Source organism: Sphaeramia orbicularis, chromosome 20 (genome assembly GCF_902148855.1).
Source record: "Sphaeramia orbicularis chromosome 20, fSphaOr1.1, whole genome shotgun sequence".
NCBI lineage: Eukaryota > Metazoa > Chordata > Actinopteri > Kurtiformes > Apogonidae > Sphaeramia > Sphaeramia orbicularis.
Window position 1 is genome coordinate 41,110,729 of NC_043976.1, and position 27,311 is coordinate 41,138,039.

Here is a 27,311-nt window from a genome sequence, read left to right on the forward strand (position 1 = left end):
TCTACTGTTTGCATCTTCAAAGACTTTAACTCCTCTGTTAAGTGTTTTCACCAGGTTTAAAACTGTGTTCATGGGATTTTTGACTATTTATCACAGTCTATAATGATCACACGGAGAGGCGTCCCAATACTTTTGGCAACATAGTGTATGAAATTAAAATCTTTATTTGTTTATCCTGGAATTTAGGGGAAAAGGTGAAAGTAAAATAGGTTATTAGTCTTTAAAAGTCCTTAAAAGTGACAAAGTCATAAATCTGTTCGTTTGTTTTAGTAAAAATAAACAAATCACTCAAAACTTGCGAAATAATCACTTTTCTCCTCATTAATTTTATTTTATTTTTTATTTTGTTGTATTTAATTTAGTTTAATTTTGCTGTATTTAAATTAATTTAATTTTGTCTCAGTTTTTTTGTTTTTTAATTTTATTTTAGTTACGTTTTTTATGTAGTTTTTTTAAAATGTGATTTTATTGCATTTAATTTTATTTGATTTTATTGTAGTTTGTTACTTTTTGTTTAATTTTATTTTATGTTACTTTATTTCAATTTGTGACTTTTTAAATATTTTTTAGCCTATAATTTTTTTTTTTTGTCACATTTAGTTTAAATTCATTGCATTTTACTTTATTTTCATTTCTGTTCTATTTTATCATGTTTAATTTAATTTAATTTTATAACTTTGCTGTAATTTATTTTGTTTATTTGAATTAAAATTTCTTGCCTTTTTAAAAAAAAAAATTGTTTTATAATTTGTTTATTGCATTTATTTGTATTTTATTTTATTATTTCATTTTCTTCTATTTATTTTAATACATTCAATTTTATTTTCTTCTTTGTTTTATTTCATTTTGTTTTATTTTAGTTCTTTTTATGACCTTTTTCTGTTTGAGGTCATGTCTCGCTTCGTCCTGTTGGATTAATTTTTTGTTTTGTGTTTTTTTGCTATGTCGAGCATCGATGACATTATTCCGTGTGACAGTCGACCTAGAAGTGTTTGAGCATGTACTGTAAGTGTAACCGAAGCTGTTCTAGTTTCTACTGACAGTTGTTCAAAGTGAAACTCGAGGCAGGAATATGAGCAGAGAAGGCGACGCTACATCTTTTCAACATCCACCTCCAGCATCGGCTTCTGTTCTAAAGGTTTTTATGTTAAACATTTGCAGATGCACTAAGGATCCCAATAAATAAACCAAAGAAGGACCAAAATAAATAAATACTATCAAGAATATAGTGGAAAAAAATTAACAAAATGAATAAAAACTAGAAAATATGAACAAATGGATCAACCAAGTGCATAAAAATAAGAATTAGAAAAACAATGTAATCAACAAAATAAATTAAAACTACAGAAAATAAATAGAATAATTGACAAAATGAATAAAAAAAGCAGTAAATGAACAAAATATTGACCAAAATGGATAAAAACTATAAAACATAAACACATATGAGTGATAATTGAACAATGTATTGAAGAAAATGAATTATAAAGCCCCCAAAAATGAACAAATAATCAATGAAATGTGTAACGATAAGCAATAAATGAACACAATATTGAGCAAAATCGATGAAAAGGAGCAATAAACAAACCAAATATTGACCTAAATAAATAAATTCCTGTAAAGGGAAGAAAAAAACCTGACACAATGAATAAAAATAGTAAAATATGAAAATGAAGCGAATAAAAAGAAGCAGGAAATAAACAAAATATTGAACAAAATTACTAAAAACTAAACCAAAATTGGCAACAATTGAAACAATATAAAAAAAAAAATTAAAAAAAAATTTGAACAAAATGGATCAAAACAAGCAGTAAATGAACAAATTATTGAACCAAACAGATAACAACTATAAAACATAAACAATATGAATGATAATTAAACAATGTATCGAAGATAATGAATAAAAACAGCCAGTAAACAAACCAAATGTAGACTAAAATATATAAATAATAAATAAATGTCAAGAATAAAATAAAATTTAAAAATATCAACAAAATGAGTAAAAAATGAGAAAATATTAAGAAAATGAAATGAATAAAAATGAGCAATAAAACTAAATTAGCAACAGTTGAAAAAAAATTATTGAACCAAATGGACAAAAACTATAAAACATAAACAATATGAGTGATAATTAAACAATGTGTTGAAGATAATTCATAAAAACAGCCAGTAAACAAACTAAATAAATAATAAATGTCAAGAATAAAATGCAATTTTAAAAAATCAACAAAATTAATAAAAATGAGAAAAACAACCAGTAAAATAACCAAACATTGACCAGAATAAATAAATAATAAATAACTGTCAGAATAAAATAAAAAAAAGTAAAGAAACAAAATGAATAAAAATGAGAAAATATTAAGAAAATGAAATGAATAAAAATGAGCAATAAAACAAAATTAGCAACGACTGAAAAAAATTATTGAACCAAATGTATAAAAACTATAAAACATAAACAATATGAGTAATAATTAAACACTGTAATGAAGGAAATGAATAAAAACAGCCAGTAAAATAACCAAACATTGACAATAAATAAATTACAAATAACTGTCAAGAACAAAATAAAATAATATAATCAACAAAATGAATACAAATGAGAAAATATGAAGTAAATGAAGTGAATAAAAACAAGCAATAAAACAATATTAGCAACAATTGAAGAAATTATTGAACCAAAAGGATAAAAACTATAAAACATAAACAATATGAGTGATAATTAAACAATGCACTGAAGATAATGAAGAAAAACAACCAGTAAACAAACCAAACATTGACTTCAAGAAATAAATAATAAAAATAACTGTCAAGATTAAAAAAAAAAAAAATCAACAATAAATAAAAAATGACAAAATGTGAAGAAAATTACATGAATAAAACTGAGCAATAAAACAAAATTAGCAACGATTGAAAAAAATTATTGAACCAAATGGATAAAAACTGTAATAAATAAACAAAATAAGTGATCAGTGCTACCTGAATATTATTAAAATCCTGTGTTTTTTTTTTTTTTTTTTTTGTGTGTGGTTCATGTGTTTCCGTCGGAGGTCGGAGGTTAAATCCATCTGCTGTTCGTTCGTTTCCTGTTTGGTTTTAATGACTCATTTGTTCGGACGCCGTCGACTTCCCGCGGTTTCGCCTTCAACAGGAAGTGAAAGCAGACAAACCGCAGTGGAACCACAGCGTGAACTAAAAATATAAAATGTACAGAACGAAAACACCAGTAAACGTGTGTGGTTGAACTTCATCTTCATCTTCGTCGACTCATTCATGTTTTGTTTCGGAAAAATAAAGTAGATGTTGAATTTTATCTGTAACAGGAGGAGGTGATGAAATCTGCTTCCACCTTCACTTGTCGACAGGTTTCAGTCACCGATGTTTAAAATATAAAATAATTCTTCCTCTGGTTCTTTTATTATCGGTGCACGTGTTTTTGTCTTTTTATTCTGACGTCACTCATGTAAAATAATGTTTAACTCTATAATCGCACCCGTCATATAGAATCAGAATCAGAAATAAGGTAGAAATGTTGAACTCACAGACAAACGGTGTGTTTTTGTTGGTTTGTTGTTTGTTTTTAATTTTTTCTGTTCTTTTTTCTTTCTTTTTTTTATTTTGTATCATTAAACTGAATTAATGATGTGACGATGTAGTTCATCTGTAAAAGGACCTGATGTCGACATATTGGTCCAGTCAGACTACTTTTATTTTATTTTATTTTATTTTCATTTTTTTTAATGTTGCATTTTACGTTATTTCAATTAATATTACATTGTTTTGAGTTAATTTCATTGTGTTTAGTTTTATTTCTTTTCATTTTATTTAATTAAATTGAATTTTGTTTCATTTCATTTCATCACATTACATTGTATTTTGTTTCATTTTATTTTATTTATATTTATTTTTTATTGTTTATTTTAATTTATTTAATTTCATTTTGTTTTATTCGAGTTAATTTCATTGTGTTTTGTATATTTAATGTAATTTACCTTTATTTTATTTTGTTTCACTTAATTTTGTCTCTTTTTTTGTATTTTTTATTGTTTCATTTTACTTTATTTCATTTAATTTTCTTTTATTTCATTTTGTTTGATTTCATTCAGTTTTATTTAAATTTATCGTGTTTTATTTTGTTTTCATTTCACTTTTTTATTTTCCTTTATTTACTTTTGTATTATTTTTTTTATTGTATATTATTTTGCTTTATTTCATTTAATTAATTTGATTTGATTTCATGTTATTTTGTTTCGTTTTATGTCATTTCTTAAGATTTTGTTTCATTTTATTTTTCTATCATTTTTCATTTCATTTTACATTTTATTTTATTTTATTTCATTTTATTTTGTTTTATATCTTGTTTCTGCTTTGTTCTGTTGGATTCATGTTATTGTTTTTGTGTCATTGTGCGATTGTGAGCGTTGATGTTGCTTTAGCGTCGTTTGCTTCTTGTTTAGACTTTTACAAATAATTCAAAGCTGCAAATAAGTTTTTTTTTTTTTTTTTTTACTGAAACCTGCAGGAATGGTTTGTTTTTTCTACTTTATAACTAAATGATGAGTGGATTGATAACACTATGTTATTTTGTTGTTGCAAGTTATTTTCTTTCTCCGTTTTTCACCCTTTTGTCGTGTTTCTCGTCACATTCACGTTTCTGCATCAAGTGCTGTAAAAAATCTCCCCATTTAGTCGATTCATTGACATAAACACTGTTCGACCTCTTTCTCACTTTTATTTTGAGGAATGTGCTTAAAAGGCCTCGGTTTCCTGTGTTTCTCGTCTCATAATCCTGTTGTTTGGATTAAAGTCTGTTCTGATGTGAAGACGTGGAGACGATGTAGAAGAACAAGGAAATAACATGGGACATATTTAAGAACGTTGGATTATAGGAGGAAATACAAAACCAATAAATACATACTATATGATCAATGAAATAAATGAAAACTACTCAAAATACAGTAAATTATTGGCAAAATAAATTAAAAACAAGAAGTGAATGAATAAAATACTTATCAAAATAAATTAAACTGAACTTTTTTTTAAATCAACAAAATGAATAAAAACTGTGACCTAAACGATCAATCAAGTGAATAAAAACTAAGCAAAAGATGAATACATGGTCAACAAATAAATGAAAACTACAGAAAATAATCAAAATCATCAGAAAATGAATCAAAACAACTAGTAGATAAACAAAATATTGAACAAAATAAAGGAAAATTACAAAAACAAATACATGAAATTAGCAATAATTGAACAAAGTATTGAAAAAATAATTAAAAATGAACAGATAAAATGAACAAAATAATCAGCAAAAAATAACACCCACCCCCCCAAAACCTAACCTTTAGATTTACTTTGGTCAAATATTGAACAAAGTAAATAAAAACAATGGAATGAATAAAAAAATATGAACAGATTGATCCACCAAGTGAACAGAAATAATCAACAAAATGAATGTAAAGTACAGAAAATAAACAAAATAATCAAGAGATGAATAAACCCAAGCAGTAAATAAAGAAAATATTAAATACAATTAATCAAAACTACAAAAAATAAAGACAATAAGTATAAAATTGATCAAAATGAATAGTGTCAAGAATAGATTAAATTATCAACACAGTGAATAAAAAAACACAAATATTCTACAAACTGAGTCAACAAAAGCCATAAACAAACCAAATATTGACCAAAGCTGATTAAAAAAAAAAAAAGAACAAACAAAAATAACTGAACAAAATATTGAACAAAATGGATAAAAACAAGCAATAAACAAAACATTGACCAAAACTAACAAAATGTCAAGAATAGAATAAACTGGCAACAAAATGAATGAAAACTTTAAAAAAGTACAAATAATCTACAAAATGAGTTTACCAAAAATAAACCAAATATTGACCAAAATTTATCATAATTATGTAAAATTAACAAAATGAGCAAGAACTGAACAAAATATTGAACAAAATGAATAAAAACAAGCAGTAAATGAACAATAGATTCAACAAAATTAATCAAAAGAACAAAAAACGTACAAAATAATCCTGATATATATATGTATATATATATGTAAAAATGATGTCTGTCCAATCGATGTTGCAGCACAGGAGGGCGTTTGTACGGGTTTTCTTTCAGCCTTCACAGCCCAATCGCTGCCAAACTCACCAAATGAATAGAAACATTACCTGACTATCTACTAGGCACAATTTTATGTCCATATTTAAATGTTGTGAGGTATGCTGGGAGATTTTAGCCTCTCATGCTATTGTACAATGGCACCATAGGTACAATGCCACTAGTACATACAAATACATGAGTTTCAGTTCTGTACAAAGTCCTTCAGACGTTTCTTCTACATCAGAATCTGTTCTTCTACTGGAGGACAGATCATGTGACCTCTGACCTCCTTGTCCCCGCCCCCACAGGTGAGCCCTGGGCTCCACGCTGAGTGTTAGCCATGCTGCAGCAGGCCCCGCCCACCACCAGCACCCTGCAGCTGGTCGCTAACGACATGACGGACATCATGGAGAAGCTGGACACCCGGGAGCTCGACCTGGGGGACAGCGACTATGACGCCACCGACGCCGACGCCGCAGGTGAGTATCCAAGCCGCTCTCTGAACCTCTGACCAGTCTCCGTCCGACCAAACGGCTAACGGCGTCCTTCTCCTTCAGCTGAACACCTGCCCTTCACGGCGGTCTACGACACGGTGGGATTCAAGGAACCTCACGCCAAGGTGTTCCTGACGTCACCCATCACCGCCAAGATCCTGGAGGTGGAGCGCTTCACGTCGGCGCAGGACCGCTTCAACGCCTCCACTACCAGGAGCGTCAACAAGGTGGCGTTGAATCCTCCAGCATTGTAGAGCTTGAGTTCGAACAAGAAACATCTGATCGAGGAAATAACAGGAAAAAATACCTGAGACAACGGAAACAACCCCAACGCCAGACACGTTAATGTAACACGGAAACAAAAAAAACAGACTACAGTCACCCTCAAATCAGTATTGACTTATATTCAACTGAATACACAATGACAACATATTTATTAATAATAATAATAATAATAATAATAATAATAATGTATTAGATTTATGTAGCGCTTTTCTATTAATGCATACTCAGAGTGCGTACAATGGATCCATTCTTCATTCACTCACACATTCACACTCTGGTCAGAGGAGTATTAAGGTCTGGGTCCCCGATAAGTGTGGGGTGGAAATGACAAATTCATGGGGCCCAGCATTTGTGGGGGGCCCATAGAGCAGTGGAGGGGTCCTCTGGATACAGGTTAGAAGGTGTGAAAATTTCCTGTAAGATCCGCTGAATAACAGAGGAATAGAAGTCAGGAGTCGGACGTTGAAAGCATGTTAAGTATTTTAGTATTAAGTATTTTATGAAAGGGTCCACAATGTTTACCTTTCATGGGGCCCACAATTGAGCCCCATGAATTGGGGCCCCTAGGCTACTCTTTGTGCCCCCCCTCTTACTCATCATGCTTTATTGGAAAATTTCTTCATTGCTATAAATGGCGTGGCATACACACACATAGAAACAGCCAAAACTGAGGTGTGTCCTCTGTATTCATTCAAGTTGTTGGACCGCCATAAAATGAGCACATCACAGCTAGTTGAGACATTCAACATTACAAATAAAACACAAATAGAAAACAGGCAGAGGGCCCAGTGCATACAAGGAGGTCTGAAATAAATAAATAAATAAATGAACAATGTACAACAGCAAGGAACCTACAGACCATAATATCAAAGAAAGATTCAGAGCAGTCTATACATGTAAGTAGCAAAACCAAACACCAACACTACATGGCCTTGACCTTTGACCCCTCCCAAATATTGATGTTTATAACCTATATGGACACATCATGTCTACAGCTGTCAGATGTCCAGTTCATGAGGATTTCAGATAAAAACAGCAATAGTTACTAAAAGTTTAATGTTAGATTTTCTTCCTCAGTGAGATGTGGTGAAAGTAGATAGTTAGTTGTGGTAGAAAATTATTATTTACAGTCAGAGCATGAAAAATATTTTAGAAATTTAGAGGTAGAACTTTTAAAATCCTGGTCATGGATGAAAAAAAGGAAAAACTAACCAAACAAACCAATGCATTGATATTTATCCCAATATACTGTAAAACCATATTCTGACATTTGTTGTTATTGTTGTGTATCCCAGACTCCTGTTAGAAAAGAAACACCTGAATTCAACATGTCCACATACTTTTGTCCATATAGTGAATAAATGAAGCCTCTGAAAATGGACAGAGTGAGGTTAAAGTGGTTGTAATTCCTGAACCTTTAATGCAACATTTTAATTAAGCCCATTAAATTAAAGTTAAAAGTCTACATTTGAATCTCATCGTGTTGGTTCATTTCAGATCCACTGTGATGATGAACATGAAATCGTTTACGTTACCGTCCATGTTTGTCTGTTTTCAGGCGATGCCGGCGGTTTATAAGATCGAGTTGAAACACGGTGAGTTTTCGTGGCTGGTGAAGAAGAAGGAGAAACACTTCATCGACCTTCACAGAGAACTGAGGACGTACAAAACCTTCATGAGGCTGCCGCTGCCGTCACGAAGGTAGAAAACGCCATCCACGCTTTCACCTGATCAGACCTCCAACAAACCAGGCTCAGGTCTGACTAAGACATAAGACCATCACATACAACGAAAACCACAATCACAACAATTAAATGAATAAATAAATACATAAATGTACATTTATACGTTTTTTTTAAATGGTAGGACAATAATGTAACTTATTACATGACCAACAAAATGCTGTTATGTTATTGACTTTATCATGTTTAAAATGGCCAAAATTATTTATTATTATGAAGCATATTTTTGTTTCATTCCTCGCTCATCTCCAACTCCACCCTGCTACTATACAATAACATAATATCTGTCAATAATGTAGTAATTTGGCCATTTTAAATGTAATAAAGCCACCTGTTTTTAATGATCAAACTGCAAAAAAACCTTCTATTTCCAGTAAATGCAGTTCTATTCATGTATTATTACATCATCTTCTTCAGTTAGTATGTTTTCAAAGGGTCTTTTTTATTGCTAGAACAATAACATAATAACTTATTACAACCAATAACGTGGTTATGTGGCTTGTGCAGCAACAAATAATGTAATAATGACCAATAACAAAATAATTTTGGCCATTTAGATGCAATAAAGCTAATAATTTAATAACATGTCATTTCACAAAGGACTGATGAATAAATATGAAGACTAGTCCATCCACTTCACCTAATTTTAATTTTAAAAAACTGCACAAAAACTGCAAAATAATGTTTAATTTCCAATAATTGCAGTTCTATTTCTGTATTATTACATTATCATCTGCAGTTGTTACATTTTCAAAGGATTTTTTTTTTTATTGTAGTACAATAACGTAGTAACGTAACAGTAGCATCAAAATTATGAAATCTACTAACACATTAATAACGGCTACCTGAGCTAATTAGCGGCTAGCAGACAGACCATAGAATTCAATACATATTAATACTAACATCAGCTAATGCAGCTAAGTTACAATACTGTAATAATAAAGCTAATAATGTAATAATGTGCAATTTCACGAAGTACTAATGAATAAATATGATGACTGTTACCTAATTACCTAATTTTGATGATCGAATTGCACAAAAAATGGAAAAAAAAAGTTTTATTTCCAATAAATGCAGTTCTATTTATGTATTATTACATTGTCATCTGGAGTTATTACATTTTCAATTTTTTTTTCATGCTAGGACAAAGCATTATTGACAAAATGTTGGACATAAACAATGAAACCAGACGTAACATCACAGAACCGTAGAATCTGATTGGACGATTCTGCTCATTCACTTTGTCGTACTCTGACGGTAAATGCTGAAGTGTTTCATTTTTCGTTTCCAGTCACACGGTGAGGAACCCGGCGACGAGGAGCGAGGTCCGACGGATGCCCAACCTCCCCCGAGGAGGAACCGACGAACTGGAGCGAGAAGGCCAGGTGTCCAGCCGAAGGGTACGCCAACTCAGAACACGCCCACAACGCTCAACCCGCCAATCACTGGTGTCTATCCCATCGTCCTGACTCTCTGATATGTCTCCACTGTCTCAGAAACAACTGGAAGATTATCTGAACAAGCTGCTGAGGATGTCGGTCTACAGGAACTACCACGCAACGGTAAAGCCCTGCACCCCGACAAGCCACGAAACCTAGAAAACAAACTAAAACAACAAAGAGCAATGAAGTAAACAAAGAAGTAACACAAAGAAAACAGAGACGCAATGAAGTAAACAAAGAAGTAACACAAAACAAACAGAGACACAATGAAGTAAACGAAGAAGTAACGCAAAAAAAAAAGAGATGCAATGAAGTAAACAAAGAAGTAACACAAAAAAAGCTGACACAATGAAGTAAACAAAGAAGTAACACAAAACAAACAGAGACGCAATGAAGTAAATGAAGAAGTAATGCAAAAAGAAAACAGAGATGCAATGAATAAACGAAGAAGTAACGCAAAAAAAAACAGATGCAATGAAGTAAATGAAGAAGTAACAGAAAAAACAGACGCAATGAATAAACAAAGAAGTAACGCAAAAAAAAACAGACGCAATGAAGTAAATGAAGAAGTAACACAGAAAATCATAGACACTATGACGTAACTGAAGAAATAATACAAAAGAAGACACAATGACATAAACAAAGAAATACCAAAAAAAGACACAATGAAGTAAACAAAAAAATAACACAAAACAACAAAGACAATGAAGTAAATGAAGAAACAACACAGAAAACATTAAAGATGGTACGACTTTTACAACATTTTCACCATGTGGCAAAACAATGAAAAAGATGCAACAAGACAACAACATAAAAGACGCAAAAACAGAGACATTAATGACACAACAGGATGAAAATGATGTAAAAAGATAAAAACACAAAAAATTTACAAGTGACACAAAAGTGATATTAATGATGCAGTGTTAAAAAAGACCAAAGTGATGTAAAAGACAGAAAAAAGAATGAAAATGACATTAAACATGAAAAAAAGGAAGAAAAAATGACAAAAGGCACAAGATGAGAACAGCGAAAATGCAGGTAAAATATGTGACTACATGTAAATAATGTCAAAGACCTAATAAAATGAAAAGGATGTAAAAGAGGAAGCAAGACAAAAGCAAAATTAAATTAAAAAAGGTGAAAATGACAGAAAAGGCAAAACAAGATAAAAACAAGAAGAAATTGATGCCAAACAAACAAATCCAACACTCATAAATCACTGTTCTTTGACTTTACTAGAAACTAGAAAATCACAGAATATTAAATAACTAATAAATAAACACATTAAAGTCAATATAATCATCACTAAATTTGGGAGGAAATGTCAAATTAATCTTTAAAAAATCGACAACATTCAGGTGAAAACTACGTAGAAGATTAAAACGGTATAAAAAGACGAAAACGGTATGAGACAAAAACGTTGCAAAAAGACAAAAATGACGCAAAAGATGCAAAAATATGAAAACGGCCTAAAAGACACAAGATGGAAATAATGACCAAAACCAACCAATGACAACCGTTTACCGTTACATTTCCAGCTAGTTTTTTTTTTATCACTTTCTGCTGTTTTTCCAGATGGAGTTCATCGACGTCAGTCAACTGTCCTTCATCCACGACCTCGGACCCAAAGGCCTGTGAGTAACCAATCACATCTGCATCGATAGAAGCAAAGAAAACGTATGAACGTGGACTGTGTTGTGTTTCAGGGAAGGGATGGTGTTGAAACGATCCGGCGGACATCGGATTCCAGGGTTGAACTGTTGCGGTCGCAGTAAAATCTGCTACCATTGGTCCAAACGGTGAGGATTCAGCTTCTGGTCGTTGATAAAATGATGTTTCGTTCGGTCTAGGGCAGGAGTGACCGATCCTGGTCCTGGAGAGCCACTATGTTTTATGCATGTTTTAGATCAGGGGTGTCAAACATGCGGCCCGGGGGCCAAATGCGGCCCGCCAAAGGGTCCAGTTCAGCCACTGGGATGTTTTTGCCAAGTGCAAAAATTCCACAGTCTTGAATTTAATTAAACAAACAAAAAAAAAGCTTGAATTAAGGAAAAAATATTGAATTAAGCCAAAAAAATAAAAATCTTCATTTAAGCCAAAAAAAAATCTTCAATTAAGTAAAAAAATCTTCAATTAAGTAAAAAAAAATCTCAAATTTAGCAAAAAACCTTGATTTAAGCCAAAACAAATCCTCAATTAAGTAAAAAAAAAATAAAAATCTTGAATTAAGCCAAAAAAATCTTCAATTAAGTAAAAAAAAATCTTGAATTAAGCCAAAAAAAAAAATCTTCAATTAAGTGAAAAAAAAAAACTTGAATTAAGCCAAAAAAAGTTCAATTAAGTTAACAAAAAAAATCTTCAATTGAGCCAAAAAAATCTCAAATTTAGCAAAAAATCTTGAATTAAGCAAAAAAAAAAATCTTCAGTTAAGTAAAAAAAAAAAAATCTTGTATTAAGCCAAAAAAAATCTTCAGTTAAGTAAAAAAAAGTCTTGAATTAAGCAAAAAAAAAAACAAAAAAAAAAACATAAATTAAAAAAAAAAAAAAAAATCTTCAATTAAGTAAAACAATCTTGAATTAAGCCAAAAAATCTAGATTTAACAACTTAATTTTTTTCCTTTGTTTTAGTGCAAAAAAATAACATTAAATTATGAAAAATTTACATTTACAAACTCTCCTGTAACACTAAAATGTGAATAACCTGAACAAATATGAATAACCTGAAATGTCTAAAGAAAATTCAGCCCAATTTGAACTCTTTTTCTGCCTGTTCCTCAGTGTTTAGTGTCTTTGTAGATCTGACCCATAATGCACACGGACAAATGAGAAGTTGAGGAATAATATTGTTAAAATTGCACTAAATTTTCTTACATTTTTTAAATTTAAATTTCATTTTTTTTCAGGGGTTTCTTTTTTTTGGATAGTTTATAAAAGTAAGTATTTTCATAATTTAATGGTTTTTTTTTTACACTAAAACAAAGACAAAAATTTGGAGTTGTCATTATTTATAGGTTATTATGTTATTATTTTACTGGTCCGGCCCACTGCAGATCAAATTTAGCTGAAAATGGAACTGAACTAAAATGAGGTTGACAGCCCTGTTTTAGATGTTTCCCTCTTCCAGAACACCTGACTCTCATTATCAGGCTTCTGCAGAGCTTGATGATAGAGTTATAATTTGAATCAGGTGTGTTGGAGGAGGGAAACATCTGAAACCTGCAGGATACCGGCCCTCGAGGACCAGGATTGGCCCCTGGTCTGGGGCATACCGAGGCACAAACATGACGTGCGACTCCCCTCCTTCCATGTCCCTTAAAGGTGGGGTGCAAGATATTTTCCTGGAGTATTTTTTACTATATTGCTTAAAATCCCCTTCACACCCTGATTACAACCAATAAATTAAATGCTCTAACACAAAAATAAAAGAATGTAGTCACCTGTGGAACGGACAGGACTGAAAAAACACCATCCAATCATTTTGAGCGCCCACTCGAAATGATTGAACGGTGATATGTCTATCAAACTCAACTGCCATTTGTCAATAGTAACTATATTGATATCTGAAACCATTTACACATTATAAGCCATCAAAATATGGACCATTAGAAGTAAAGGCACATATTTGATACTTCAAAAATTTGCAAAAATTCAAAAATCAACATTTCTCAAAACTGTGAACATATGTGAACAGACAAAATAAGACAAAAATGAGTTTATGGAAGAAAATCAATGTGTTTCTCATCGTTTCTAATGTGTTTTTTCGGCAGGTGGCTGGTGGTCAAGGACTCGTTCCTGCTCTACATGAAGCCGGACTCGGGCGTCATCTCCTTCGTGATGCTCGTCGATAAAGAATTCAGCATCAAAATGGACTCGAAGGACACAGAGACCAAACACGGAGTTCGGATCGACAGTCTGTCCAGGTCCGACTTTTCTTTATCCACTCATATGACGTTTAATTTAACATCTCAAATACTCAGAAACATGCTGACGTTTACTCACATTCAGTCAAATCCCATTCATATGAATGGGTTAATCCCCCTAGTGGACTGGGAAGGTACTGCAGGTCATTTACACTAAATAAATAAATACAGATGCTTTACCATAAAATATTCACGTAACCACAACTAATACAATAAAGTGTGGGATTTTTGTATTTTTGTGTGCTTTTGTCTAATTTTGTTTGCGTGTTTTTATCTAATAATAATAAATATAGTTAATAGTAATTATTAAATAATAATAATTTGATGTTGTTTTATGCTGTTGCATTTGTGTTTTTTTTGTCTGCATTTGTGTTGTTATGTCTTGTGTTTTGTGTTAGTGTGTATAATTCCATGTTCGAGTGTGTAATTGCATCTTTTTTGTTAATGTTTGATTTTCTGCCATTTATTTATTTTATTGTTTACATATTTTTTCATCATTTTGTTTTCTGTACATTTCATGTTTTTTTTTGTCTGTGCATATACAGATGTGTTATCATTTTTTTGTGTTGTATTTAATTGTGTTCTGTGTGTGTAAAATTTATAATTGGTACTTTATTTAGTGTTTTTGTATAACATAATTCCACACAAAGCAAACACAAAATCATGTTTGTTTTGTATGTATGTATAATTGTGTCATTCAGTTTTTGTGTGCAGATAATTTTGTATAGTTCTTATTGTGCGTGTTTCTGTTGACAGGAAAAAATTGTACTAATTCTACTATAAGTATAACTTTACTGTATATATGAGACATAAAAACATGATATAATGCTTTTTTTTCTGTGCATATAAATGTAATGTTGTGATTTTTTATTTTATTTGTCTGTTCAGGAGCCCGTCACTGTATAAATAGTTGTATTATTTTGTTTTGTGTAAATGTATCATTGTGTGGTTTTTGTGTGTCTGTTCAGGAGCCTGGTGTTGAAGTGCACTAGTTACCGCCACGCCCGCTGGTGGGGTCAGGCCATCGAAGGCTTCGTCCAGAAACATGGCTCCGCCTTCCTCACTGACCACCGCTTTGGATCCTTCGCCCGACAGGAGGAGAACATCCCCGCCAAATGGTAACCACGGAAACCGACTCACAGCATCCACAGCTTGATTTGTTACACAGAGGATCATAATTCCGTCTTATCTGTGTTACTATATAAATAGTGTATGTGATTTTAACTAATCCTTAAAATCAAATATTACAAGTATTTTTGTTATAAAACAGTCATAAATCCAGACACAGTTATATATACTATACAGTATTAATACATAACTATGAAATAAAAACACTAAATGGGATATTACACCCAATGACAAGTATAAAAATTCAATTTGATGGAGTAATATAACAACTTTACATCTTTTTTCTAAAGTGTATAAAGAACATTTAAGATCTGATGCTAAATTTAGCCAAATTTTTAACTGTCAACTAATAACTAATAACGTATGGATTTGATAGAACCTTATTAATACAGCGCAACGAAAGAAACACAAATTAGTTCAGTTACTAATTAAATCTGTTTTGGGTCCTGACTGAAAGTTGAAAATTATTTGTACGAGAAGAAACGAGAAGTTCATAACGTAAAATAGAAAATGAGGCATGTTGTAAATGATGCGACAGGACTGAAATACCATGAAAGACATTTTTACAGAGTTTTAAACTTTTTTAGCTCCATGAACTCATTTAAATCATTGTTCCCAAAGTCTCTGTTTTACGGAGGTTTAAACATTGAAGTTGTGTTACAAACGTGTTTTTAAAGTGTTAAAACAGAAACTTATTCATGTGCATTTACAGAAAATCCATGACTTGAAATGGTAGCAGTTGTGAATTTGTTTGGAATTAACCCTGTGTGATGTCAGGGTTTTAAGAGGGGGAATGTGTTCATCTTTTGTCAAACAGATGTGGGTGAAAATGTCGAGACAAGACCACGTCTAGTGTGTGTCTGTGTTGTGTAACTGAAGTAACCTGATGCAAAACAAGGGAAAGTGAGCCTCACGTGTTCATCACCTGCTGAGCAACACTATCCTGTGTAGAGAGACAGAGTACAGTGTGTGTCTGCTGTGAAAAACAACTGTACAACTCTGATTAAAACACAACTGTACAACTCTGATAAAAACACAACTATGGAGCTCAGATTAAAAACACAACTGCACAACTGTACTACAAGATTAAAATTTATACATAAACAGACGGCAAAATGAACGTCATTAGCCACAAGATTAAAACTTGCTTAATTATCCCTGTAGGGAAAGTCTGGGTGTTTCTAAATACGCATTCTTGTCTGTTCTTCTGTTTTCGCATTCTTGTGAAATGTCATCAGTCACGGCCCAAGTACTGTTCCAGTTGAAAGTTCGCACAAACCAAGAATGCATGGAATACCCAGATGTTGTTCTCTTCTGCTATCTTAAACCAGGAGTGCACTGGTCGGCGACTCATGTAGACTTGATACACTTCGTACTACTCTTGAATGCTATGGCGGCTTCTGTGAAAACTTATTTCAGAAATGTTTTTTGAGTAGATGACCGAAATGTTTTGACTAGATGACTATAACAAGATGATGTGATATAATGTTAGAACAGGTGCGAGAGGCAGAATAGCGAGAAATACGTCTTTATTATTATGATATGGGATTCAACGAAATCTTTTACAGTTTTGAAAAATACGCAAAATGTATAAATGATGTAAAAATGATGTAAATACTAGTACAAATGTATTGAAATCAAATCATGTGACACTGTGGTGATTAGAGGTAAATATGTTAGGGAGCCGATGGCAGAAACACACCAGAGACAGGGAGGAAAGTTGACAAGTACGCAGCCATTCAAATACACAGAGACTTGCGTTCTTAGGGAGTCCATTCTCTGGGACTGGTCCTACCAAGACCATTCTCACCAAGTTCGGAAGACTGTACTCTGCCTTCTTCATATTGAGAAACGGCCTCTGTCTCTGCATTTTACCTATCCTATTTATTTTTGTACTTATTTATTTATTTATTTAATAGGGACAGTCCATATGAATGAACATCTACAACAATTGCAGCTGTAAATATGCCAGATTGTAGCAGCAGTGCTAATTTCCATCTGTAGTCCCTAGGCAGGTGACAAGAAAGACAATTGACAAAAAGACAAAATATTGTAAAAGACATTATAAAAAAAACAGTACAAAGAAATGCAAAACATCATAAAAGCACACAGGACAACACAGTGAGGATGATCTACTGATGGTCACAGGCTTGGTTTTCCTTCATCCAATGTTTAAGTTGTGATTTGAAGGAGGCATATGACTGTGAGTCTCTTATGTTGAGCGGTAAACTGTTCCAATATTTAGTCCCAGTGACTGAAAGTGCAGTTTGTCCAAAAGTAGTGCATCTGCGTGGCACCTCACAGTCTCCTCGAGCTGTGGCCCTGGTGACCATCCCACTGACAGAGCGGGATTTGATAAAATCTGTCAAGGGAGGAGGGGCAAGTCCATGCAAGACTTTAAATATCAAGCAAGCATTTTTAAAATTCACAAAATTATTAAAATTAAGAAATTTATATTTATCTAAAACAATGCAATGGTGAAAATTAAGTGGTTTTTTATCAAATATTTTTATGGCTTTTTTAAAAAGTGATTCTAAAGGTTTGAGTGATGTGCCAGCAGCAAGTGACCAGGAAGTTATGCAGTATTCAATATGAGAGAAAATCATGGAGTGTAAAAACATCTTAGCAGCATGTAGGGTCAAGAAGGGTCTGACTTGTTTAAAATTTTGTATATTAAAATTTACTATCTTCTTCAGTCGCTTTATGTGTTGTTTAAATGTTAATGTTGGGTCTAAGGTTAATCCAAGGTACTTGAACTCACTGACCAAATCCAGTTCCACCCCATCAAGAAAGATGTTCGACTGTTTCAGTTCAGTAGTCTTTTTGGTGAACATCATGCAGACTGTTTTCTTTGTATTAAGCTGTAAACAGGATTCCTTGACCCAGTTCTGCACATGGGTCATGGTAGCTGTCAAAATTCGGGAGGCTTCCTGTGGATTTTTGGCATGTGTAAAAATAACTGCATCATCTGCGTACATTTGAGTGTTAGCATTTAGACAGACTTCAGGAAGATCATTTATAAAAATACTAAATAAAATAGGCCCCAAAATACTGCCTTGGGGGACCCCTGTTGGACAACTGAGGTAAGATGAATTGGAGCCAGAGAGGGACACACACTGTTTTCTGTCGCACAGGTAAGACTGAAACCAACGTAGTGCTTCTGGTGAAAGATTAAAACGGGTCAGTTTGGATAAAAGAATGTGGTGACTGACGGTGTCAAAAGCCTTCTTGAGGTCTAGAAAGACAGCTCCTACACAGGGATGTTTATCAAGAAGACTTTTGACTTTTTCAATAAAAATACAGTTTGCAAACTCTGTGGAGTGATTATTACGAAATCCGAATTGCATTGGATGTAGAGGTGTGTGTTCAGTATTTAAGTGTGCATTCAGCTGCTTTGCCACCCATTTTTCTGCAATCTTGGAGATAGTAGGGAGAATACTGATAGGCCGAAAATTAGCCATTTCACTAGCCAATTTACTAAATGAGTTATGGGTAAAATTAGTGCATCTTTGTGCAGTTTTAAAAAATGAGTACTGAGACCATAAACATCCTTAGCCTTTGAGTGGTTGAGGGAGTTAATAATGCTGGCCACTTCCCCTTCTGAAATTTCCTTTATCCTAAAAACGGCCTGACAAGGATTGACAGGATAATGTGCACAGTCAGGTTGAGTAAATTGTTGGGTTATCTCACTAACAGAATCGACAAAGTATTTATTCATTTCAGTTGCTATAATAAGAGGATTTTGCACTAGGGTGTCATTTATTTTGATTTCAAAGTTATTAGTTGCATTTTTGGGTTGTTTACCAGTTAATTTATTGATATTTTTCCAAATCACTTTGCTCTTTCCTCTTGCATCATTTATAATGTTGATGTAAAAATTTGCTTTGGCCTTACGAATTAGACTTGTTACTTTGTTTCTAGCTGAGGTAAATTTCTGCCTGTCAGTGGTTAGACCAGATTTTAGAGCTTTCTTAAGTAATATATCTCTCTCTTTCATCTTTTTTCTACACTCATTGTCTATCCATGGTAGCACATTTCTATTGTTTTTCCTTCGTCTTCCCCTCTTTGTAAATTGTGCCATTATTTTATTTACTATCAGTCCAAGGGATTCACAACCCTTTTCTATATTATTGTTCATGAGAACTTCACTCCAGTCAGTCTCTTTAAGAGCTGCATCAAGATTTGGAGTTTGATTTTCTGGAATGAACTCATGACAGCTCCCAAATGTTTGTGGGTTAAGAAACCTAGCTTTTGATAATTTACGTGAAAACAAAGTAATATTATGGTCAGACATCCCTGTTAAAAGATTATAGGTTTTGAAAATTCTGTCAGGCTGATTTTTGAACAGTAAGTCTATATACATACAGTACCTAGCATTAGCACATACTGTAGCATTACTGCCATTAAAGAAGCACTTCATCGGCATTGTTGTCAGGGATACCAACAGGAGAATCAACCTATATATACATATATAGATATACCTTTAATATTATTAGACTTTTTTTCAGACAGGTAGTCATTGTGCCTTTGACAACCAAAATGTTTTCAGTTCACCCTTTAGACTAAGTGAAGGTATGAGCCAAATTTTGCATTATTCTGTTAAACCATTTATGACATATCATGATACAAGAATGGACAGGCATGAGGTCAAACTGCCCTTGACCTTTGACCACCAAATTCTTCTGAGTGCACCAAATTTTGTGCCATTTAGTCCAACTGGTTCTGGAATAAAGGCAGACATAAACGTAGAGAACCTTTTAAACATAAATGGACATGTCTTCATCTAAAGATAAAAGGTCTCTACCATTTACAGAAACTAAACCCAGTGGATTTATTCATACCTTATCAAGCCTTTTTTGATTTACAAAGCTGCCTGGAACCAAAACCATCTACTGATCTAAACTGTTTAATACCTGTTGATCCGTTAATCCTATCAATACATGCAAATAATAGGTGTAAAATTCAGTTTGTCATCTTTTTCATGGTCATCAGATATGACCCATTTGGACGTTCAGAGGCTCCGTAGTTACAATGGAAACACCGTCATCTTCTACAACATTGATTCACCAGTAAAACCCATGGAGTTGGATCAGTGACAGTGGATGGACACACTGGGTTTATGTTCAGTTAATGATAGATTTTACTTAAAAAGGTCACTTTCTTTCATTACCTCCGCCAAGGAGGTAATGTTTTTGTCTGCGTTGGTTTGTCTGTCTGTCTGTGTGCAAGATAACTCAAAAAGTTATGGATGGATTTAGATCAAAATTTCAGGAAATCTTGATACTTGGGGGGGGGGGGGGGGGACGACGACTGATTTGCCTTGCCGGAAGTCTGCGCTCTCCGAGTGCTTCTACAGTAGTTTTGTCTGTTTTGATAGAATAATCTTTGAATTTACTCCAAGCTTTTATGAACATCTACATGATCAATGAAATAAATATAAGAAAAATGCTAAATGTAGATGATAATATTAGAATAAATGGTGATAAATCACTTGGTAAAGGTTAAATGTAGAGAAAAATTCATGTGGAAGTTCCCACAAAAATAGTCCTAGATCTTATGGAGTTTTGTAGGATTTTATGCCTGTACTCTGGTCTAAATAGCCGTGTATCGTCTATATGATATATTACACTCCAGTGTTTTGTTCTGTTGTGTTAATTACTTGTTGTTCTGACGCTGTGCAGGTATGTCAATGGAAAAACATACATGGAGGACGTGGCCAACGCTCTCGAGGAGGCCAAAGAGGAGATCTTCATCACGGACTGGTGGTGAGTTTGGGCTGTGAGCGGGATTTGTCGATTCGTCGTGTGACTCAGAGTGCAGCGAGTGCACTGGGCGGTCACCTCAAGGGGAGGTTTTCTGGTCAAACAGATCAGTTACAGTCTGGGCTCAGACTACTGTTATACTAGTACACATAGACACACAACCACCACGTCAGTACTACAACCTGAGTGTGTCTGCCAGAGGCTCATCTGTGGGAAAACACTCAGATTTAGTCATAATAGAAGGAAAAAACAGCCAAAGTATCCATATATATATATATTTATATTCAATTCAAACTGTCATGATCTTTTTTCTGATTTCTTAGCTTTGGTCTTTTTCATTTTCTGTACAAATACTGTACTCTACACTTAATACTATGTGATTTATTTATGATTATGTGAAACCCAAGCAGCCCACAGGACACTTAGTGGATGATAATGGATCAGAATAAAGACTAAAACCATACAAAAGGAACAGACACTAGGGGACAAACAGGAAATGTAAAGTAGACGATTCTAGAAAAACTAGAAGAAGTCAGAAAGTTTGTTTGTTGCCTCACAGGTTGAGTCCAGAGATTTTCCTGAAGAGACCCGTTGTCGAGGGCAACCGCTGGCGTCTGGACTGCATCCTGAAACGTAAAGCGGTGAGGAACCTCAGTATCGCATGGTATTGAAACGTTGATCATTCTGCTGCTTTGACAGCTAAATGTGCACTTGGTGTTTAATACGTCCACCCCAGTGGAAGGTACCACTGGGATAAAATAATTATTATAATTACCATTTCTGTGTTTGTTGACTGTAACTAAAGTGCAGAAAATCACTGGATTGATCTTTATAGTGCTGATGCTAAAGTTAGCACAAATACCCATTATGTCAAAAACACACCATTAGCATCTGGTTTGTGTTGTTTCCACAGCAACAGGGAGTGCGTGTCTTTGTGATGCTGTACAAGGAGGTGGAGTTGGCTCTGGGCATCAACTCAGAATACAGCAAAAGGACGCTGGTCCGCCTCCACCCCAACATCAAGGTTTGGCCTCGATGTGTTCCTACAGATGTTTCCCTCTGTACGTGGAGGTGATGAGTCTGAGGTTTCATCTTCTTGTCTACAGGTGATTCGTCACCCAGATCACGTCTCCTCTGCTGTCTACCTGTGGGCGCATCACGAGAAGATCATAGTCATCGACCAATCAGTGGCTTTTGTGGGCGGGATCGACCTGGCATACGGTCGTTGGGACGACATGGAACACCGGCTGACAGACGTCGGGAGTGTGACGCTTTCACACTTGGACCAGGTTAAACACACACATTCAGGTTTTATCCACTACTGTCAGATTATTCATGTAAAGTTATCACACCAGTCACAGTTTAGATTAACTGTATTTACAAGTGTACACACTTGTCAAATCTTAAGAAACTGGTGGTTTATTTTTTTTCCCAGAGCCTGAATTTCAATTTATTGCCATTGCAAAAGGTTAAGACAAAGGTACTGAGAATATTTCACCTACAATGTTATCAGTCCAGTCCTATTTTTTACATTTTACTTGAATATTTAATGTGGCCCCCCCTTGGCAACAATCACAGCAGCCCATCTTTCTGGCATTGTGTCCATGTATTGTCTGAGACTTTCAACCCCAATGTCATTCCACACTCTCAGAAGCTCATTCCAGAGAGTTTCCTTAGATTGTTGCCGGGGGGGGTGGGGGGCGGCACTAAATATTTGAGTAAAATGTAAAACAATGACTGGATTGATAAATTTGTAGGTGAAATATTCTCAGTACCTTAGCCTTTACCTTTTGCAATGGCAAAAAAGTGAAATTCAGGCTCTGGGAACAAATAAACCACCAATTACTTAAGATTTGAAAAGTGTGCTAATATTTTTGCACACCACTGTAATATAAAATACTTCAAGTTCCTAATTAATAAACAGAATTTACTTTAATCTGTCGAACCCTGGGCCATTTGTTTCCAGTGGGAATCATTTCAATGTAACACAAAACAGTGGATTAGCCGATAGCAGAATATTCACTCCTCTAAAACCAAGTCATAATCATAAAACAGCAAAGATAAGACAAATTCAGAATCATTGCTTCATAATGCAACATTTATTTGAACAAAATCATGAAGAAAATGAAGAAAAATTACAAAAAATGAGTAAAATAATCAATAGAATTAATACAAATGTGCAAAATTGCTGGCTATATTAAACAAATTAAGAAACTAAATAAAAATAAACATAAAGAGGAAGAAATTGAAATTAAATGAAATTGCTGAGAAAATTAATAAAATAGATAAACAAAACTGAACAAAATAATCACGAAAATTAACAAAATCACCAAGAAAAAAAAATAAAAACGATAAAGTAACCAAGAATATTAAGGGAAAAAAAGCACAAAATTAGAAAAATCAATACCCAAAGGAAAATGTATGAGAAAAGTAATAAAAATGAACATAATGATAAAGAAAATGGAAGAAAAATTAGCAAACCGTCAAGAAAATGAACAAAATAATCAATAAAATGAGCAAAAATAAGATTTATCAAATTATCTAAAAATGAAGGATTGACATCGACTTCCTGTTTGGCAGTTTAAAAGGATTCTTTTATTTAAAAAGAATTGGAGTATTTTTTTCTAATTATGAACACGATCATCATTTAATCTTCAATCAAATGAAATATTTGAGTGGAAGCCCTGCTGTGATTTTTCCTGTATTTATACTTTGTTCCAGTATTTTTAATGTACTTGGACTTAATCTCGCTGCATGTATCTTTAATTTCTAGGCTGTGTTTTCGTCTGCCAACACACTGGCCTCGGCAAACAGTGGCGGCGTTTCCCAGAGCAACGGAAAGGGCATTTTCACCGTAACGGACTCAGGTGACCAACCCAAGCTGAAAAGCCAGGGGAGGATGAGGAGGACCAGGTTCAGCATCAGGAAACACCTGCAGAAACACGGCCTCGCCCAGGCCGACAGCGACAGCGACCTGGACGCCGAGGAGGAGAGTGAGTAACGCCATGGCAACAGGATGTCAACAGAAATCCAGTCAGGAGTGAACTAACAAGTACATCTGTGCACGAAAGTAGGAATATACAGACAGCACTGTGCAAAAGTCTCATTCCACCTTCGCATTTGTTGTTTTCAGAGTTAAAATGATTGTACATATTTATTTCTCATTCTCTTAAAAATACAGCAAATATGTGCACAGCCTTAAAAGACACACAAAAAAATGGAACTAAATGGGCTGTAAAAGCGTGAAGTTGCTATTTAACTGTATTTTTTGCTAGACATTTTCGGTATCTTTTAGTGGGAATTAATGTAAACACAGCTGACTAATTTCTGACAAAAGTGTTCGCTAGGACTATCACCACCTGGATGCTAATGTCTGTTGCTAACATTAGCCAGTGGAAAAAAGCATAAAATAAAAACAAATCTGTAGTTGTGATTATTCGTTTAGGTGATAACAGTAAAGTTTATCTTTTAAAATGTGTTCTTTTAATATCTATAGCAGTTAGTTAACTACAGCAATTTTATGTTGCTAACTTCATTTGAGCACACACAAGCTAACACATGCTAATTATTAGACGCTAACATCAAAGTTGGTTTTCATATTATCTATTTAAGCGTATTTTTATTGATTTATAATAAAGCTAGTTTGAATCACGTGGTAATCATTTAAATAGTAAAGTGGACAGCGCTGTGTGTTTCAGCACTTTTCACTACCACAATAAAATATTTTCCTCAGACTATTTACTACTTGTAAAATAGTTTTTTTTTTCCTAAAGTACATCTAAAAAGTTTTTGTAATTGAGCTTGAGTTGAGCTTGATGTACAGTAAGATGGCCTTACTCTGTTGTGAATAGAAGCTACATTTAGCAGTGCAACTTCCAAACTGGCTAACTGCTATGCTAATTTGCAAAATTAGCAAATATTTATGTTTTTATGGGCCCTTCTTTCAGATAGAGTTTCTAGGATGTTTAAAGTTTGGGGGTTTTTTGGTTTTGTTGCTGTATTTATTTCGAATATATCATTAAAACCAAACAACAAAGTGATTATATAAAAGAAAGTCAAACATTTGAAAAGGACCGGGATGAAGTTGAATTTATAATCTCCCTCTCCCTTACCCCGTCCTTCTACCTACCCTAAATTCCTATGTCAGATTCCATAAGCAAATCAAAAATCCTACATATATCAGACTAAATTCTGACTATGCACAGAACACAAAATTTCTATACATATCAAGAATAGACTGTCCATTTTGCAGCAGTGGAGTGGAGTTATGTTGCTGAGTAAAATTATATTTAAATGCATGTTAAATAACTTACCATAGTCATAAGAAGTCAAATTTAGCATTTTACAGTATAATTTTTGTCACATTTATATCAGTACGTGATATACTCTATTGCAGGGGTGTCAAAGTCATTTTAGTTCAGGTTCAACATTCACCCCAAAATGATCTGAAGTGGGACAGCCCAGTAAAATAATAACAACATAAAAGTTAAATTACATTATGGAAGTGTTTACATCTACAAAGCTGTATGTTTGACATCCTCCTGAGACCCAGTAAGTAAATATTTTCGGCATTTTACATTAAGTAATTGCCTTAATTAGAAACAGCATGATGCAAAAGTTTTTTCATAGACATTTTAAGAAAAATTTTCATATAATGTTCTTTTCAGTGGACATTTTTTAAATTTTTTTTAAGTAAAGGTGTGAAACTCTTGTCCACTACAGAGGACAAAAATGCATTGCCGGGTCTCAGAAGGCTAATGGATTGACACATAGGTTAAACAGAAGTACTTTTAGCATCCACTACCACCACCAAATGCTAAATATTGACCTTAATAGTAGCTTAAGTATATTTTTGTGCCAATCTGATTTCAATTATTACTTCAGAAGTGTCCTGTTAACCACAAGTACCAATCGTCAGGTTTCATTTATCCGCTCGATTACAGTGAAAGTCTCAAACTTTAGGCGTCGGCTGGTTGATGTTTATGTTGTCACGTCCAGCAGCGATAGCCTCCGTCTTTGTGGACCCTCTGTTTAGGTTGGTCCAACAGCATCACCAGCCAAATCAGTCTGATCCCCAGTCGGCTGGTGGAGCTGAGGGAAGCCACGCTCATCGGCCAGGGTCAGGCTGGTGAGTCGGGCGGCGTAAAAACCCTGCATCTACCGACCCCCTCCTGTGTGCTTTGCCGTGGATTTACTCCTCATTTACTGACTTTTATTTCTCTGTATGCAAGTTTGAAGATCATTTCCAGATTTTCAGCCATCGACTGGAGATAATTGGATGCTGTTATGCTGAGGGAAACCATGACATCTGATGTTTGACTTGAATTAAACTGCTTCGTGAGGAGGGATATGCAGGGGTAACTTGAGTCGGACCAGAGAAACCACCACAAGTGATAGCCTTATATTTTCCCTTTTTTTAGACATACGCATCAAACAGGCCTGAGGTTTGATGTGACGACCAACTGCAGCCTGTAATTACTTCCCCTTTTCCTATTTCTGCTGTTGCACGTGTCTTTTCTGCAGTAAAACAAACAGCAAAAGTTTTTTATTGGTCGCTGTTTGTTTGCTAGCATCCTCTGTGTTTATCCTGCTGATGTGATAGATATAAGGACGAACAAGAGGCAAACAACAGCCGGTGGAAAACACAAAGTCAGCTATATCTGCAGAAAAACACTCCCCTATTTTCCCCACATGGGAGAGTGTGTGGTTTAAGTCCAGTCTTTGAGTTTTAATTTTTTTTTTACCTTTATTTAACCAGTAAAAATCCCATTGAGATTAAGAACCTCTTTTACAACGGAGTCCTGGGCAAGATAGGCAACAGCAAATACAGAACACAGTTACAAGATCACACACTTAAACCATATAAAACAGACACATTAAACAATAAATAGTTGGTAAAAATAACATTTACAAGCAGATTAACAAAAATGAGTGCAAGTTATGTAGTCGGCCTCAAGAACTCTGTTTGGACTTTAAAGCGCTCAAAGAAATTAACTCAGTTTCCAGTCTTTGTGCAGCTGATTCCATGCATAAGGTGCAGAGTAAACAAAAGCCCTTGGAACCAGTTCTGTGCGGGCGATTGGAACAGAAAGTAATATATGATCATTTGTACGGAGAGAATAAATATTAGAATTTCTCTGCACAATTAATGTACAAACGTAGAAAGGCAAGAGGCCAAGTATTGCCTTATATGTAAACATGTACCAGTGGCTCTGCTGCCTGTTGCTTCTGTTTATCTGTGAATCCTGACTCTAGAACTGCTGTTTAATTTCTGTAAATGTGCTGTCAAAGCGGTTTCCAAACATCGCTGCATCACTGTCAGAGCCAGGATTGTACTTGTAAACGGATTAGGAGCCTCTTTCCTCTAAGTGGAATCACTGTCAGGACCTAATTTCATACAAAGTACTTTATTAAACATACTAGAAACTAG

General features: G+C 33.9%; 1 protein-coding gene across 3 annotated transcripts in view; it reads left to right on the forward strand.

Moving 5' to 3' along the window:
• The window catches only part of pld1b (phospholipase D1b), a 61,251-nt gene that overhangs the window by 18,214 nt on the left and 15,726 nt on the right, over positions 1-27,311 (forward strand). For 2 of the 3 annotated variants that reach the window (XM_030123380.1, XM_030123379.1), the window contains exons 2-15: positions 6,417-6,587; positions 6,666-6,829; positions 8,446-8,588; positions 9,921-10,029; positions 10,126-10,191; positions 11,647-11,705; positions 11,778-11,870; positions 13,839-13,991; positions 14,960-15,109; positions 20,801-20,884; positions 21,441-21,522; positions 21,795-21,905; positions 21,988-22,170; positions 23,655-23,874. In XM_030123380.1, the coding sequence (XP_029979240.1) occupies positions 6,449-6,587; positions 6,666-6,829; positions 8,446-8,588; positions 9,921-10,029; positions 10,126-10,191; positions 11,647-11,705; positions 11,778-11,870; positions 13,839-13,991; positions 14,960-15,109; positions 20,801-20,884; positions 21,441-21,522; positions 21,795-21,905; positions 21,988-22,170; positions 23,655-23,874 (1,756 nt within the window). In that variant the 5' untranslated portion in view covers positions 6,417-6,448. Of the gene's footprint in view, positions 1-829; positions 1,006-6,416; positions 6,588-6,665; positions 6,830-8,445; positions 8,589-9,920; positions 10,030-10,125; positions 10,192-11,646; positions 11,706-11,777; positions 11,871-13,838; positions 13,992-14,959; positions 15,110-20,800; positions 20,885-21,440; positions 21,523-21,794; positions 21,906-21,987; positions 22,171-23,654; positions 23,875-27,311 lie in introns of those variants that run through there. The other variant, XM_030123381.1, reaches the window with a different exon arrangement.